At 38.7% G+C, this 19049-nt stretch overlaps 1 protein-coding gene across 4 annotated transcripts in view; it reads left to right on the top strand.

Annotated features, from left to right (window-relative positions):
* The window catches only part of RPAP2 (RNA polymerase II associated protein 2), a 117829-nt gene extending 98843 nt beyond the window's left edge, over window positions 1-18986 (top strand). For 2 of the 4 annotated variants that reach the window (XM_064282276.1, XM_064282275.1), the window contains one exon: window positions 2017-18983. Coding sequence is in view for 1 of the 4 variants with exons in the window: in XM_010598109.3 (XP_010596411.2) it covers window positions 2017-2020 (4 nt within the window). In the remaining 3 variants the exon portion in view is untranslated. Of the gene's footprint in view, window positions 1-2016 lie in introns of all 4 variants that reach the window. The other 2 variants (XM_010598109.3, XM_010598108.3) reach the window with 2 other exon arrangements.
* The last annotated feature ends 63 nt before the right edge of the window (window positions 18987-19049 follow it).

Here is a 19049-nt window from a genome sequence, read left to right as displayed (position 1 = left end):
TTAATTCTCACTTCACACACTCCCAAGTGTTCAAATAGGCAAATATCAGATTTAATGTTATAATTGAAGGAAGTCAAGCTACAAATGAGATTCTCTTAGGGAACATTTTCAGTTTATAAAAACTTTAAATTATTTTTTAAATTATAAAATCAATATAAGCTTCTTGTAAAAATAAAAATGGAACAATACTTCGCATTTTTATAAAAAGTCATCAAGCAAATCTCTAAATATATGGGAAGGATATTTGAGAGAGAGGGGTATTCTGGCAGGTAAGGAGGAATGGCGCTACTTATTGAACCTGCTAGAAAGTAGGATATAAGGAATCAGCACTGTAACTGCCTCCCAGTTTATACCCAATGTTAGTTTCAAGTGATCTTGTTCCCATCAAGACCTCGTAAAACAAAGGGAGGGAGCTTTTGGGAGAAAACTCTTCCAAGGAGCACCTGGTGGATTCAAACCACCAACCCTTTGGTTAGCAGCCGAACTCTTAATCACTATGCCACCAGGGCATTCGGAGGATTTAATTAATCATACGCCTCAGTTCACAGTACCCTGTCTCCAGTGGTTGAAGGATTTCTTTTCCAGACAGACTGAGAACAAAGAGTGCCTAAGCAGAGGTTCTGCCAAACCTACTTTAATGAATAGATAACCAAGTAAGATTCATTTTAGTTAGCATATTTAAAACTTGCATGTAAATACAAAACAGTGTTAAAGTGGTCTTAAGGAGTTTCAACAATAGATGCTTTAAGTGGACTTAACAATTCCCATATGATCAGTGTTTATTTACGTTGTTCGTTTGCATAAGTAACCAAAGTAAACCTTTGCCCAGTCTTTGTCATTATTGTAAAGGCTCCCAGATGAATAAGGCCTTATTATATGATTTTCCATATGAGAAATAGAGATGGTTGTGAGTAGATGGCTGGATTTTATGTTTGCATGACTTTTGGAAGCCATAGTAAGTTCATATGAGTCTAAAGATTTTAATATTTAGTAACTTTTTAAAAATTAAATTATTACTAGCTAGTATATGTTTATATACTTTCAGTTACAAATAAAAAAAAGAAGAAAAAAATCCAACCAAACTAGCTTTTCTTATGATGGAATATTAGTTATCTTTTGATGCTTAACAAATTACTCTAAAACTTAGTGGCTTAAAACAAAAAAACGTTTATCATCTCACAGTTTTTGTGAGTCAGGAACCCAGGCACAGTTTAACTGGGGGCCTCTGACTCAGGGTCTCCCATGAGGTTGCAATTAAGTGATCAACTGGGGCTGTAATCTAATCTGAAGGCACAACTGTAGGAATATCCCCTTCAAACTCATTCACATGGTTGTTGGCAGAATTCAGCTCTTCACTGGCTTTTTCTGGAAACCTCTTCTCAGTTACTTGCAACGTAAGCCTCTCCATAGTACACTTCACAAGATGGCACGTGGCTTCCTTCAGGGCAAGCAAGTGAGAAAGGGTGCCCAAAATGAAAGTCAAAATCTTCTTGTAACAATCTTAGAAGTGACATCCCATCACTTTTGCTGTATTCTTTTAGTTAGAAGCTAGTTACTAGGTCCAGCCTACACTCAGGCAGAGATTATGTAAGGATGTGAATATGAGGAGGCAAGAGTCATTGGGGACCAACTTAGAGGCTGTCTACCACAGGTGGTAAAATTGCTACAATAGTTCCCAGCTTTGTATTTCATATACCACACTGTCCTGGCAAGAGTCTTGAACTCACACTGATTAGGGACACCCTTGAGCCTATCTACATGGCCACAGGAATGCTGTGAGCTAACCCAATCATTTTGGCAAGGATGGGAGAAAGGGAATGGAATTGCCCTATGATTTAGACCATTTAAGACCTATCATTCAAGCTGGATTTGGAGCTGGGTCTATTCCTCCTAAACCACTATTGCAACATAATAGAAGAGAAATGGAATGGATTTGGGAAGACAAACCCAGTGGCCACCATAGCTGGTAAGATATTTTAAATGTTTTTATTCAAACTATCCTTTCTTCCTTCACAGGTAGAATCCATGAAGAGAGAACAGAGGATAAACTTCTGTTGTTCACCATTTCTGATATTGTGGCTCTGATGATGGTCTGTGGTGACTGATTAACTAGCTTTGTTCCAAAAAAGACCTTGCCTCCTTAGGTTTCAACCTCCTGTCCTTCAGTCCCTAACTACAGAGAATGACTTCTCAGATAGGCGAAAATTATTGCTCCAACAAGGATAACCAAGTCTTTCCATCCCTAGCTACAAGAGGTAGTGTTTTTATTTATTTGAAAATGAAAGTTGAAATCTTAAATTGAAGCTTGAATAAATGTTCAAGAAACTATAAAGACCTCTTATTTTTCTGGGTGATTCCTGCCATCATGTCAGTTGATCAGAAAATTGAGAAGATTCCCATTTTGGCCCCACAGTCTAAACTCTGGATTCTAAAGAATAGTAAACAATTATCCCAATAAATGCAATCTAAGATGAAGCCCTTTAGAAGTCTAGTCGTTATTCTTTTAAAGAAACTGACTGTGCTGTAAAATGGTTGAGAGCCAAGTGGTCAACCTCACAAGTCCAAAGCAAGAGTATCCTAGACCTTTCTGAACTCAAGGAAATTAAAAATAATAATAATAAATAGAACAGCCAGAATGGAAATATTGAGAATGTTCATGCATTGTGAAGAATGTAATCAATGTTACTGAACAATTGGTGTAGAAGTTGCTGTATGGCAAGGATGCTATATAAACCTTCACTAAAATACAATAAAATATTATTAAAAAAAAATAATAAGCTCTGAAACCTGTAGTTTCAAGAGAGACAATCCTTAGAATTTAGACTGCTTTTTCAAAATATATATCAAGCATGCAAGTTAGCTGACCCCCAGAGATGTTGAGGCAGGCATCAGGTAATTTGGAGAGCTTTACTGGAGGACCAGAAAACAAGATTCCATCAGATATACCCTCGTGGACACTGAAAGAAATGACAGCTGCTAAATCCTAACCGTGGAAAAGGGCTAGAAGGCATTCTGGTGGAGTGGGGAGCTCAGTGGACAGGGAGATAGGGATATGGTTTCTCTTCTTGGCTCTACCAGTATTTGTCTGTGTGGCCAAGTCACCTAAATTCTCTGGACTTCAGTTCTGTGCTCTATAAAATAAGGAATTCGGCCAGACAGTCTCTATGGGAAAGGACTATAAAAACTAAAACTCCGCACAGACAGAGGCTGCTGCTATCTTGTTGTTGGTCTGGGCCCCCTTTGTCATGATTCTGACTGAGTGAAGGTCTCACAACAACAAAAAAAATTATATCGTACTAGAACTAATCAGTGAATTAAGCAAGGTCACAGGATATAAGATCAGTATACAAAAGTCATTGTATTTTTGCACACTAACAATGAAAAATTTAAAAATGAAGTTAAAACAATTCCATCCCCAATAGCACGAAAAAGAATTAAATGCTTAGGAATAAATTTAACAAAAGAAGTACAAGATTGTACAATGAAAAATTGTAAAACACTGTTCAGTGAAATTAAAGAAGGTATAAATGGAGAGACATTCTGTATTCATGGATTGGAAGACTCAATGTCGTTAAGATGGCAGTTCTCCTCGGATTGATCTACAGATTCAGTGCAATTCCTATCAAAATACCAGCAGGCTTTTTTGCAAAAATTTTGACAAGCGGATCCTAAAATTTATTTGGAAATGCAAAGGACCCAGAATAGCCAAAACAATTCTGAAAATAAAGAGCACTTTCTGAGTTCACAACTTACTACAAAGCTACACTAATCAAGACAGTGTGGAATTGTCATCAGGATAGGCATATAGATCAATGGAACAGAATAGAGAGTCAAAGAATAAACTCTTACATTTATGGTCAATTTATTTTCAAGAAAGGTGCCACGGCAATTCAGTGGAGAAAAGATGGTCTTTTCAATAAATGGTGCTGGAACATTTGGCTATCCAGATACAAAAAGACACAAACAAACAAACAAAAAAAGACTTTAGGCACTTTCTGCAAAAGGGATTGTAGACCTAATTGTAAGACCAAAAACTATAAAGCTCTTAGAAGAAAACATAGAGGTGAACCTACGTGACTTTGAGTTAGAAAAAGAGTTCTTAGGTATGACACCAAATGCAATCCAGAAAAAAAATACATTAATAAGTTGGACTTCATCAAAATTTGAAATTTGTGCACTCCAAAAGATACCATTAAGAGAATGCGTTGACAGACTACAGACTGGAAGAAAATATTTGCAAGTAAAGACTTATGTCCAAAATATACAAAGAATTTCTAAAACTCAAAAATAAAGCAAACAAGTCAATTTAAAAATGGGCAAAGGATTTCAGCAAAGAAGATACATGAATGCCTTAGTACTTGAAAAGATTCTCAACATCATTAATCACTAGGGAAAATCAAATTAAAATAAAAATGAAATAACATTTCACACCCAAAAGAATGCTCATAATAAAAATAAGTGTTGGCAAGGCTGTGGAGAAACTGGAACCCTAATTAAGACATTGCTGTGGGAATATACCCAGTGCCGTCGAGTCGATTCCGACTGTAGGAAACCCTGGTGGTGCAGTGGTTAAGTGTTACAGCTGCTAACCAAAGGGTCGGCAGTTCAAATCCACCAGGCGCTCCTTGGAAACTCTATGGGGCAGTTCTACTCTGTCCTATAGGGTCGCTATGAGGCGGAATCGACTCGATAGCACTGGGTGCTGGGTGGGAATATAAAATGGTGTGGTCACTTTGGAAAAGAATTTGGTGATTAAAAAACTTAAACATAAAAAAAACATAAGTTTACCATAAAAAAAACAAACCAAACTCGTTGCCATTGAGTCAGTTCTGACTCATAACGGCCCTGTAGGAGAGAGCAGAACTGCTCCATAGGGCTTCCAAGGAGCAGATGGTGGATTCAACTGCCAACGTTTTGGTTAGCAGCTGTGTAGCTCTTAAACACCGTGCAGTTCCACCCCTCAGTATTCCATCCAGTGTGAATTTCCTAGGGCTGCCGTAACAGTACCACAGTTTGGGTGGTTTATGAGAACAGGAAAGGAGCCCTGGTGGCGCAGTGGCTAAGCACTCAGCTGCTAACCCAAAGGTGGGCAGTGTGAACAGCAGTTCCTCAGAAGATCTGACAGTCTGCTTCTGTAAAGATTGATAGCCTTGGACATAACAGTTGATTAAGAAAATGTTCTGCATCCCACCTTGGTGAGTGCTGTCTGGGATCTTAAAAGCTAGCGAGCAGTGATCTAAGATGCATTAACTGGTCGCAACCCACCTGGAGCAAAGGAGAATGAAGAACACCAAAGACACAAGGAAGATAATTAGCCCAGGAGACAGAATGAGCCATAATAAACCAGAGACTCCATCAGCCTGAGACCAGAAGAACTAGATGGTGCCTGGATATCACCAATGACCACCCTGACAGGGAATACAACAGAGAGTCCCTGACAGAGCAGGAGAAAAGTGGGGTGCAGAACTCAAATTTTAGTAAAAAGACCAGACTTAAGGGTCTGGCTGAGACTGGATGGACCCTGGAAGACATGGCCCTCAGACTCTCTGTTTGCCCAGAGCTGAAACCATTCCCAAAGCCAAGTCTTCAGACAAAGACTAGACTGGACTATAAGACATAAAATGATACTCATGAGGAGAGTGCTTCATAGCTCAAGTAGATACATGAGACTAAATGGGCAGTTTCTGTCTGGAGACGAGATAAGAAGCCAAAAAGGGACAGGAGCTGGTTGAATGGACACAGGAAATCCAGGGTGGAAGGGAGAAGTGTGCTGTCACATTATAGGAAAAGCAACTAGCATCACATAACAGTGTGTGTGTGTAGATTTTTGTATGAGAAACTAACTTGAGCTGTAAACTTTCACTTAAAGCACAATAAAAAAAATAATTAAAAAAGATTTAATAGCCTTGGAAACCCTAGGGGATGGTTCTACTCTGTCCTATAGAGTCGTTATGAGTCAGAGTGGACTCAGTGGCAATGGGTTTGGTTTGGCTGGGTTGGTATGAGAACAGAAATTTATTGTGTCACCATTCTGATGGAATAGGAATCCAAAATTAGGGTGTTAACCATGTTGATTCCTTCTGTGGGCTCTAAGGGAGAATCTTCCATGCCTCTCTCCTAGCTTCTGGTGACGCTGAGGGATCATAGGCATTCTTCCCTCTGTGTGTCCGTCTGTGTCTCTTCTCTTTTTGTAAGGACAGCACTCATATTGGATTAAGACCAAGGTGGGAAATTAATGGGGTCAATTGCCTGAGCACACCTAAATAAACAGACAATAAAACCAAACCAGTTGCTGTTGAGACGATTCTGACTCCTGGTAACCCCAGGTGTTTCACAATAGAACTGTATTCCGTAGAGTTTTCAATAGCTGTGACCTTTCAGAAATGGATTGCTAGGACTTTGCTCTGAGGTGCCTCTGGGTGGATTCAGAGATTCCAAACTTTTGGTTATTAGCCAAGTGCTTAACCATTTGCACCACCCAGGGACTTCTTAAACAGACAATAAGCCCCCCCCCAAAAAAAAACACATTGCCGTTGAATCTATTCCAACTCATAGCAACCCTATAATACAAAGTAGAATTACCCTGTAGGGTTTCCAAGGAGCAACTGGTAGATTCAAACTGCTGACCTTTTAGTTGGCAGCTGAGCTTTTAACCACTGTGCCACCAGCGCTCCTGAACAGACAATAAAACCAAACCAGACTCATTGCTGTTGAGTCGATTCCGACTCATAGGGTCCCTATGAGTTACCACAAACAGATAATAGGTACCTGGATTTAAAGAATTAAAGTTAAAATCATCCCTGTTCCACTATGACATGCTGATAACATTTTCAAAGACACTATTTTTTTTTTTTGCCAAACATGGTCATGTTCACAGGTACTAGGAGTTAGAACTTCAACGTATCTTCATTTAATCCCTAACACACCCCCAAGAGAAATGAAAATATATGTTCACACAAAGACTTGTACGTGAATGTTCAAAGCATTATTCATACTAATCAAAAAGTGAAAACAATCCAAATAATCATCAACTGCTGAATGGATAAACAAAAAATGTATGTCTATACGATGGAATATATTCAGAAATAAAAAAGAACAAATTTACTGATGCATGCTACAATGTGGGTGACTTCAAAAACATGCTGAGTGAAAGAGACCACAATAGACCACATACGGTATGAGTCCATTGATACGAAGTAATTCAAAATGCAAATCTGTAAAGCAGATAGTAGATTAATGGTTGCATGGGGCTGGAGGCGGGGACAGGGACTGTCTGCACATGGGCAAAAGAGATTTTTCTAGGGTGATGAAAATGTTGTAAAACTGAATTGTGATTTTTGTGTAACCTTGTAAATTTTTTAAATAATTGATTTGTACACTGAAAACAGGTGAATTTTATGTATATAAATTGTATGTACTTCAAAAAAACTGAAAATCATAACTGCCAGGGCCTTTCCCTCTGACCTTCAGTGACCCCTCCAGGGGTAAAGAGGGGGAGAGGCTCCTCTCTCTCCACAACTCCTCTTTCCTGTGCCCAGAGACACATCTTCAGTTACCTCCGCACCCTGCAGATCTAAGGGCCTCAGGTGAGGAGCCAATAGCTCACTGTGCAATGATTGAGAATCCAAATGGACCAAATGCCCTAATGTACCAATACCAAATCTGCCACCAAGCTACTGTGGTGCTAGCTGCTTTCTGGGGGTGCTACATCTGCCTCCCGCATACTCCAGTCAAGTTACATTAGCTTGGAAGGACTGGAGCAAGAATGCAGTTCAGCTCAAAGTACTGTCAGTGCTGGACCTTGGTTTCTAAATATTTTCCAGTTAAAGTATCCAGTTCTCCAAGGAAAGCGACTGGTTCTAAGGCGGGGAAGGGAAAATACAAGACAAGCCTGGAGCATCTTGTAGTATAGAAAGTAAGCAACTGCTCAAAAACAAAAGGATTGGGGCATGTCAAAGGGACACAGGAGCTAACCTGAAAAAGCTCCCAAGGGCCAATGCTAGAACAATTTGGGCAACAATATAACAGTAGTGGATTGTAACCCTGGGTATAAAATAAATATAGACGAGCCCATACCTATATAAATAAATGAGTGAATAAATAAATGGGGAGAAGGGACAAATCTTCCTTACAGAAGAATTCCAAATAATTGAAATGTAAATACTACCTCCTCCAGGACATGGAGTTAAATCACCCTCTTCCTCCCGTTCAGGATGGGTTAGACTTAGTGAATTGCTTCACTGAGAATACAGTAGGGAAAGAGAAAAATAGTAACTTTGCAATGAAGAGAGCTGGCAAATGCTGCCTTAACCAAGTAGTTAAGGTTAACCAGTGATGTCATGTGGAAATATGCTCCCTGATACAATGTGATAAGACGGGCACTTTACTTCATGGTATTCTTCCTGAAAACCTATACCTCAGGCTAATCATGGGAAAAGTATCAGGCAAACCCAGTTTGGGGGAGATTTCTACAGGATACCTGCCCAGTACTCCTCAAAGATTGACTATCAAAGTCAGAAAACCAAGAAAAGGCTGAGAAATTCACAGACTAGAGGAGACAAGGGAGACTTATGACCTAAATGCATTCTGGTACTGAGGGACTGGATCCTGGAACAGAAAGAGAACATTAATGGACAAACAGGTAAAATCCAAATAAAGTCTGTAGTTAGTTAATAAACCAACACAGTTTCTTAATTTTGACCAATATACCATGGAAATGCAAAATATTACCAACAGGAGAAATTGGGTGAAAGGCATAAAAGAATTCCATAGTATCCTTGCAACTTCTTTGTAAATCTAAAGTTTCAAAATAAAAAAGCTTTTATTTTTTAAAAATTACTGAGCTGGACACAGCAAGGGATGCAAAGACAACAAAATCACAGTTTTCAGCATAGCCATTGTGCCTCGAGGAAGTACTCACAATTACAGTTAATGCCATAGATAGGGACCATACATCCTGGTTTGCCTGGGACAGTCCTAATTTATACCTGTTATTCCAGCATTATTATTAATTAAAAGCACCCCCTTTTAGTTCCAAAAGCATTCCAATTTGGATAATATATGGTCACATCACCTAAAATACACAGGGTATATTATGATAGAGATGGGAGGAGACAACTGTGATAGCATGGTAGGATGGTAGGAGTTATAAGGCAGTGATAGAGGGGCAGGGCAGATGGGAAGGGAAAGTATCACCGAGACAGGCCAGCTTCAAGAGGAAAGGCACAGTCAGTAAAGACCCAGGGCATGTGCTTTATAAGACACAGAAGTCAAACGTTGGGGAAAACTTGAGAAAAGCAGCACACATGATTAAGAAGATAAGGTCAGCAGGGTTTGCAGCAGACTAAAAGAACTAGCCCCCACGTGTCAGCTTGTCATACTGTGAGGGCTCGTGTGTTGCTGTGATGCTGGAAGCTATGCCACCAGTATTCAGATACCAACAGGGTTACCCATGGTGAAAAGGTTTCAGCTCAGCTGCCAGACTAAGACAGACTAGGAAGAAGGACCCAGCAGTCTACTTCTGGAAACAGTTAGCCAGCGAAAACCTTAAGAATGGCAGAGGAACATTGTCTGATACAGTGCCAGAAGATGAGCTCCTCAAGTTGGAAAGCACTCAAAAGATGACTGGGGAAAAGCTGCCTCCTCAAAGTAGAGTTGACCTTAATAACGTAGATGGTGTCAAGCTTTCAGGACCTTCATTTGCTGATGTGGCATGACTCAAAATGAGAAGAAACAGCTGCAAATATCCATTAATAGTTGGAACATGGGATGCACAAAGTATGAATGTAGGAAAATTAGAAATCATCAAAAATGAAATGGAATGCATAAACATCAATATCCTAGGCATTAGTCAGCTGAAATGGACTGTCATTGGCCATTTTGAATCGGACAGTCATATGGCCTACTGTGCCAGGAATGACAACTTGAAGAGGAATGGCATTGCATTCATCGTCAAAAAGAACATTTCAAGATCTATCCTGAATTACAGCACTATCAGTGATAGGATACTATCCATATGCCTACAAGGAAGACCAATTAATATGACTATTACTCAAATTTACACACCAACTACTAAGGCCACAGATGAAGAAACTGAAGGTTTCAGTCTGAAGTTGAAAGAAACACGCAATCAAGATACATTGGTAATTACCAGTGATTGGAATGCAACAGTTGAAAACAAAGAATAAGGATTGGTAGTTCGAAAATATGACCTTGGTGATAGAAATGATGCTGGAGATCGCATGATAAAATTTTGCAAGACCAACGACTTCTTCATTACAAATATCTTTTTTCACCAACATAAGCGACAACTGTACACATGGACCTCACGAGATGGCATACACAGGAATCAAATTAACTACATCTGTGGAAACAGACCATGGAAAAGCTCAATATCATCAGTCAAAACAAGGCCAGAGGCCCAATACAGAGCAGATAATTAGTTGCTCTTGTGCAAGTTCAAGTTGAAACTGAAGAAAATTAGAACATGTCCAAGAGAGCTAAAGTACAACCTTGAGTATATCCCACTGGAATTTAGAGACCATCTCAAGAGTAGATTTGATGGGTTGAACACTGATGACTGAAGACCAGACAAGTTGTGGAATGGTATCAAGGACACCATACATGAAGAAAGCAAGAGGTATGAAAAAGACAAGAAAGAAAAGACCAAAATGGATATCAGAAGAGATTCTGAAACTTGCTCTTGAATGTTAAGTAGCTAAAGCAAAAGGAAGAAACAATGAAGTAAAAGAACTAAACAGAAGATTTCAAAGGGCAGCCAAGAGGACAAAGTAAAGTATCATAATGACATGTGCAAAGAGCTGGAGATAGAAGACCAAAAGGGAAGAACACGCTTGGCATTTCTCAAGCTGAAAGAACTAGAGAAAAGATTCAAGCCTCGAGTTCCAATAGTGAAGGATTACATGGGGGAAATATTAAATGACGCAGGAAGCATCAAAAGAAGATGGAAAGAATACACACAGTCACTATACCAAAAGGAATTGATCGAAGTTCAACCATTTCAGGAGGTAGCATATGGTCAGGAACTGATGCCACCGCAGGAAGAAGTCTAAGCTGCACTGAAGGCATTGGTGGAAAACAAGGCTCCAGGAGTTGACAGAATATCAATTGAGATGTTTCAACAAATGGATGCAGTGCTGAAAGTGCTCACTCGTCTATGCCAAGAAACTTGGAAGACAGCTACCTGGCCAACTGATGGAAAGAGATCCATATTTATGCCTATTCCCAAGAAAGGTAATCCAACCGAAGGTGGACATTATCAAACAGTATCATTAATATCAGATGCAAGTAAAATTTTGCTGAAGATCATTCAAAAGCAACTGCAGCAGTATATTGACAGTGAACTGCCAGAAATTCAGGCCGGATTCAGAAGAGGACGTGGAGCCAGGGATATCATTACTGATGTCAGCTGAATCCTGGCTGAAAGAAGAGAATACCAGAAAGATGTTTACCTCTGTTTTATTGACTATGCAAAGGCATTCAACTGTGTGGATCATAACAAATTATGGATAACATTACAAAGAACGGGAATTCCAGAACACTTAATTGTGCTCACGTGACACCTGTACATAGACCAAGAGATAGTCATTCAGACAGAACAAGGGGATACTGCGTGGTTTAAAGTCAGGAAAGGTGTGCGTCGGGGTTGTATCCTTTGACCATACTTTATTCACTGTATGCTGAGCAAATAATCCAAGAAGCTGCACTATATGAAGAGGAACAGGGCATTAGGATGGGAGGAAGACTCATTAACAGCCTGCAATATGCAGATGACACAGCTTTGCTTGCTGAAAGTGAAGAGGACTTAAAGCACTTACTGATGAAGATCAAAGACTACTGCCTTCAGTGTGGATTGCACCTCAACATAAAGAAAACAGTAATCCTCACAACTGGACCAATCAGCACCATCATGATAAATGGAGAAAAGTTGAAGTTGTCAAGGATTTCATTTTACTTGGATCCACAATCAATGTCCGTGGAAACACCAGTCAGGAAATCAGAACAGACCATGACAGCTTCAACAATCTCTCAAAATAGAGAATCAAGGGATCTTCTGAATGAAGGTGCCTTCTTGGAATTACCAGATGCAGAATACAAAAGGTTAATATACAAAACCCTTCAAGACATCAGGAATGAGATCAGGAAAGGAGATCAGGCAATATGCAGAACAAGCCAAGGAACACACAGATAAAGCAGTTGAAGAAATTATAAAAGTTATTCAAGAACATAACGAAAAATTTAAGAGGCTGCAAGAATCCATAGACAGCAATCAGAAATTCAGAAGATTAACAAAAAAATTACAGAATTAGACAACTCAGTAGAAAGAGGAGCAGAATTGAGCACGTGGAAGGCAGAATTGGTGAGATTGAAGATAAAGCACATGGCACCAATATATTTGAAGAAAAATCAGAGAAAAGAATTTTAAAAAATGAAGCAACCCTAAGAATCATGTGGGATTCTATCCAGAGAAATAACCTATGTGTGATTAGAATACCAGAACGGGGAGGGATAGCAGAAAATACAGACAGAATTGTTAAGGATTTGTTGGCAGAAGCTTCCCTGACATCGTGAAAGATGAGAAGATATCCAGGATGCTCATCGAACTCCACATAAGGTAGATCTTAAAAGAAAGACATCAAGACATATTAATCAAAGTTGCCAAAACCAAAGATAAAGAGACAATTTTAACAGCAGCTAGGGATGAACGAAAAGTCCACTACGAAGGAGAGTCAATAATTTCATACTACTCGGCAGAAACCGTGCAGGCAAGAAGGCAATGGGATGACTTATGTAAAGCATTGAAGGAAAAAAATTGCCAGCCAAGAATCATATATCCAGCAAAACTGTCTCTCAAATTAGGACATTTCCAGATAAACTGAAGTTTAGAGAATTCATAAAAACCAAACCAAATCTACAAGAAATACTAAAGGGAGTTCTCTGACTAGAAAATCAATTATATCAGATATCAACCCAAGACTAGAACACAGGACAGAGCAATCAGATATCAGCCCAGACAGGGAAATCACAAAAATACATCAAGATAAAAAAACACTCAAAACAGGGAAATAGCGATGTCATTATATGAAAGAAGACAGCATTAAAACAATAAAGAGGGACTAAGAAATATAGGTCTTTCATATGGAGAGGAGGATAAGGAGATATGAAAAAATAAAAGTTAGGTTTAAACTTAGAAAAATAGGGGTAAATACTAAGGTAACCACAAAAGAGACTAACAATCATACTCATCAAAATAAAATACAGGAAAAAAATACTCAGTGGAAACAAAATTAATGACAACAAATAAGAGGAAAAGACAATATATAAAGATAAACATATAAAATTAAGTGGGAAAAAGAATCTGTCAATAACACACTAAAAAAAGATATCAAAATGACAGCACTAAACTCATACCTATCCATAATTATGCTGAATGTAAATGGACTAAATGCACCAATAAAGAAACAGAGTGGCAAAATGGATTTAAAAAAACAGGATCCGTCTGTATGCTTCCTACAGAGACACAGCTTAGACTTAGAGACACAAATTAAAACTCAAAGGATGGAAAAAAAATATATCAAGCAAACAACAATCAAAAAAGCAGGAGTGGCAATATTTCTGACAAAATAGACTTTAAAGTTAAATCCACCACAAACGACAAGGAAGGACACTATATAATGATTAAAGGGACAATACACCAAGAAGGTATAACCATATTAAATATTTATGCATCCGATGACAGGGCTGCAAGATACATAAAACAAACTCTATCAGCATTGAAAAGTGAGATAGACAGCTCCACAGTTATATTAGGAGACGTCAACACACCACTTCCGGTGATGGACAGAATATCCAGACAGAAGCTCAATAAAGAAACGGAAGATCTAAATGCCACAATCAACCAACTTGACCTCATGGACATATACATAACACTCCACCCAACGGCAGCCAAGTATACTTTCTTTTCTAGTACACATGGAACATTCTCTGAAATAGACGACATATTAGGTCATAAAGCAAGCCTTAGCAGAATCCACAACACCGAAATATTACAAAGCATCCTCTCTGACCATGAGGCCATAAAAGTAGAAATCAGTAACAGAAAAAGCAGGGAAAAGAAATCAAACATTTCAAAACTGAGCAATACCCTGCTCAAAAACGACTGGGTTATAGAAGACATTAAGGATGGAATAAAGAAATTCATAGAATCCAATGAGAATGAAAACACTTCCTATCAGAACCTTTGGGACACAACTAAAGCAGTGTTCAGAGGTCAATTTATATCAATAAATGCATACACACAAAAAGAAGAAAGGGCCAAAATCAAAGAATTATCCCTACAAATCGAACAAATAGAGAGCAACAAAAGAAACCCTCAGGCACCAGAGAAAGCAAATAATAAAAATTAGAACAGAATTAAATGAAATAGAAAACAGAAAATTGAAAGAGTTAGCAAGACCAAAAGCTGGTTCTTTGAAAAAATTAACAAAATTGATAAACCACTGGCCAAACTGACAAAAGAAAAACAGGAGAGGAAGCAAATAACCCGAATAAGGAATGAGATGAGCGATGTTACAACAGACCCAACTGAAATTAAAAGAATCATATCAGATTACTACAAAAAATTGTATTCTAACAAATTTGAAAACATAGAAGAAATGGATGAATTTCTAGAAACACACTACCTACCTAAACTGATACAAACAGAGGTAGAATAACTAAATAAAAGTGTAACAAAAGAAGAGATTGGAAAGGTAATCAAAAAACTCCCAAGAACAACAACAACAAAAAAAAAGCCCTGGCTCCAGTGGCTTCACTGCAGAGTTCTACCAAACTTTCAGAGAAGAATTAGTACCACTACTACTAAAAGTATTTCAGAGCATAGAAAAGGATGGAATACTACCAAACTCATTCTATGAAGCCAACATATCCCTGATACCAAAACCAAGCAAAGAGACCACAAAAAAAAGAAAATTACAGACCTATGTCCCTCATGAACTTGCATACAAATATCCTCAACAAAATTCTAGCCAATAAAATTCAACAACATATCAAAAAAATAATTCACTATGACCAAGTGGGATTCATACCAGGTATGCAGGGATGGTTCAACATTAGAAAAACAATGTAATCCATCATATAAATAAAAGACAGAAACCACATGATCTTATCAATTGATGCAGAAGACGCATTTGACAAAGTTCAACACCCATTCATGATAAAAACTCAGCAAAATGGAAATAGAAGGAAAATTCCTCAACATAATAAAGGGCATTTATACAAAGCCAACAGCTAACGTCATCCTAAATGGAGAGAGTCTGAAAGCATTCCCCCTCGAGATTGGGAACCAGACAAGGATGCCCTTTAACACCACTCTTATTCAACATTTTGCTGGAGGTCCTAGCCAGAGCAATTAGGCTAGATAAAGAGATAAAGGGCATCCAGATTGGTAAGGAAGAAGTAAAAGTATCTCTATTTGCAGATGACACGATCTTATACATAGAAAACCCTAAAGAATCCTCCAGAAAACTACTGAAACTAATAGAAGAGTTTAGCAGACTGTCAGGATACAAGATAGACATACAAAAATCAGTTGAATTCCTCTACACCAACAAAAGAATATCAAAGAAGAAATCACCAAATCAATACCATTTACAGTAGCCCCGAAGAAGATAAAATACTGAGGAATAAATCTTACCAGAGACGTAAAAGACCTATACAAAGAAAACTACAAGACACTACTGCAAGAAACCAAAAGAGACCTACATAAGTAGAAAAACATACCTTGCTCATGGATAGGAAGACAACATTGTAAAATTGTCTATTCTGCCAAAAGCCATCTATAGATACAATGCAATTCCGATCCAAATGCCAATGACATTTTTTAATGAGATGGAGAAACAAATCACCAACTTCATATGGAAGGGAAATATGCCCTGGATAAGTAAAGCATTACTGAAAAAGAACATAGTGGGAGGCCTCACTCTACCTGATTTTAGAACCTGTTATACCACCACAGTAGCCAGAACAGCCTGGTACCGGTACAACAACAGGTACATAGACCAATGGAACAGAATTGAGAATCCAGATATTAATCCATCCACATATGAGCAGCTGATATTTGACAAAGGCCCAAAGTCAGGTAAATGGGGAAAAGACAGTCTATTTAACAAATGGTGCTGGCATAACTGGATATCCACCTGCAAAAAAATGAAACAAGACCCATACCTCACACCATGCACAAAAACAAACTCAAAATGGGTCAAAGACCTATAAAATCTAAAATAATAAGGATCATGGAAGAAAAAATAGGGACAATCCTAGGACCCCTAATACATGGCATAAACAGTATACAAAACATTACTGACAATGCAGAAGAGAAACTAGATATCTGGGAGCTCCTGAAAATCAAACACGTACACTCATCCAAAGGCTTCACCAAAAGAATAAAAAAATTACTTACAATCTGGGAAAAAGCGTTGAGCTAGGACATTTCTGATCAGCATCTGATATCTAAAATCTACATGGTACTTCAAAAACTCAACAACAAAAAGGCAAATAACCCAATTAAAAAATGGACAAAGGATATCAACAGGCACTTCACTAAAGAAGACATTCAGGTAGCTAACAGATACATGAGGAAATGCTCACGATCATTAGCTGTTAGAGAAATGCAAATCAAAACTACAATGAGATTCCATCTCACTCCAACAAGGCTGGCATTAGCCCAAAAAATACAAAATTATAAATATTGGAGAGGTTGTAGAGAGACTGGAACACTTGTACACTGCTGGTTGGAATGTAAAATGGTATAACCACTTTGGAAATGGATTTGGCGCTTCCTTAACTACCATACGATCCTGCAGTCCCACTCCCTGGAATGTATCCTAGAGAAATAAGAGCCTTTACATGAACAGATATATGCACACCCATGTTCACTGCAGCACTGTTTACAATAGCAAAAAGATGGAAGCAACCAAGGTGCCCATTGATGGATGAATGGATAAATAAATTATGGTATATGCACAATGGATAAATCGATAAAGAACAACGATTAATCCATGAAACATTTCATAACATGGAGGGATGTGAAGACATTATGCTGAGTGAAATTAGTCAGTTGCAAAAGGACAAATATTGAATGAGACCACTATTGTAAGAACTGAAAAAATAGTTTAAACAGAGCGGAAAATATTCTTTGATCGTTACGAGAGTGGGGAGGGAGGGAAGGAGAGGGGTTTTCACTAATTAGATAGTAGTTAAGAACTATTTTAGGTGAAGGGAAAGACAACACACAATACAGGGGAGGTCAGCACAACTGGACTAAACCAAAAGCAAAGAAGTTTCCTGAATAAACTGAATGCTTCGAAGGCCAGCGTAGCAGGGGCAGGGGTTTGGGGACCATGGTTTCAGAGGACATCTAAGTCAATTGGCATAATAAAATCTATTAAGAAAACATTCTGCATCCCACTTTGAAGAGTGGTGTCTGGGGTCTTAAACGCTAGCAAGCAGCCATCTAAGATACATCAATTGGTCTCAACCCACCTGGAGCAAAGGAGAATGAAGAACCCCAAAGACAAAAGGTAAGTACGAGCCCAAGAGGCAGAAAGGGCCACATAAACTAGAGACTACATCAGCCTGAGACCAGAAGAACTAGATGGTGCCCAGCTACAAGCAATGACTGCCCTGACAGGGAACACAACAGAGAACCCCTGAGGACACAGGAGAGCAGTGGGATGCAGACCTCAACTCTCTTAAAAAGACCAGACTTAATGGTCTGACTGAGACTAGAAGGACCCCAGAGGTCATAGTCCCCAGACCTTCTGTTAGCCCAAGGCAGGAACCATTCCCAAAGCCAACTCCTCAGACAAGGATTGCACTGGACTATGGGATAGAAAATGATACTGGTGAGGAGTGAACTTCTTGGATCAAGCAGACACATGAGACTGACTATGCAGGCAGCTCCTCCTTTCTGGAGGGTAGATGAGAGGGCAGCGGGGTTCAGAAACTGGCCAAAGGGACACGAAAATAGATAGTAGAGGGAAGGAGTGTGCTGTCTTATTAGGGGGAGAGCAACTAGGAGCATATAGCAAGGTGTATATAAATTTTTATGTGAGAGACTGACTTGATTTGTAATATTTCACTTAAAGCACAATAAAAATTAAAAAAAAAATCGAAAGACACATTGGGGCAAATCTGCTGTGAAAGGCTTTAAAGTGTTGAAAAGCAAAGATGTCACCTTGAAGTCTAAGGTGTGCCTGGTCCAAGCCGTGGTATTTTCAATCACATCTTATGCATGCAAAAGCTGGAAGATGGAAGAAGAATTGATGTCTCCGAATTGCGGTGTTGGTGAAGAATATTAACTATACCGTGGACTGCCAAAAGTGCAAACAGATCCGCCTTGGACGAAGTACAGTCGGAATGCTCCTTAGAAGCAAGGATGGCAAGACTACATTTTACATACTTTTGACATGCTATCAGGAGGGATCAGTCCCGGGAGAAGGACATCATGCTTGGTAAAGTACACGGTCAGCAAAAAAGAGGAACACCCTCAATGAGATGGATTGACACAGTGGCTGCAACAATGGACACAAGCATAGCAATGATTGTGAGCATGGCATAGGACTGGACAGTGTTTGGTTCTATAGTACATAGGGTTGCAATGAGTCGAAACCAACTCAACAGCACCTAACAATAAAAAAAGACTAAAACTCTTCAGGCAGTTTTGTACTTGGAAGCTGATAGGAAAAGTGATTATATCAAACAATAAATTAAAAAACTTTAGAAGTTTCATCAAAATTAAAAATTTTTGTGCATCAAAGGACTTAAAAACAAAGTAAGGAAACAACCTACAGAATGGGAGAAAATACTTAGGATTCATATGTCTGATAATGTTTGATAACCAGAATATATAAAGAACTCCTACAGCTCAACAAGAAAATGACAACCCAATCAAAAAATGGGCAAAGGACTTGAATAGACATTTCACCATACAAGTTACACAAATGGCCAATAAACACATGAAAAGATGC

This window comes from Loxodonta africana, chromosome 3 (genome assembly GCF_030014295.1).
Source record: "Loxodonta africana isolate mLoxAfr1 chromosome 3, mLoxAfr1.hap2, whole genome shotgun sequence".
NCBI lineage: Eukaryota > Metazoa > Chordata > Mammalia > Proboscidea > Elephantidae > Loxodonta > Loxodonta africana.
This window is presented reverse-complemented; position numbering and strand designations above follow the sequence as displayed.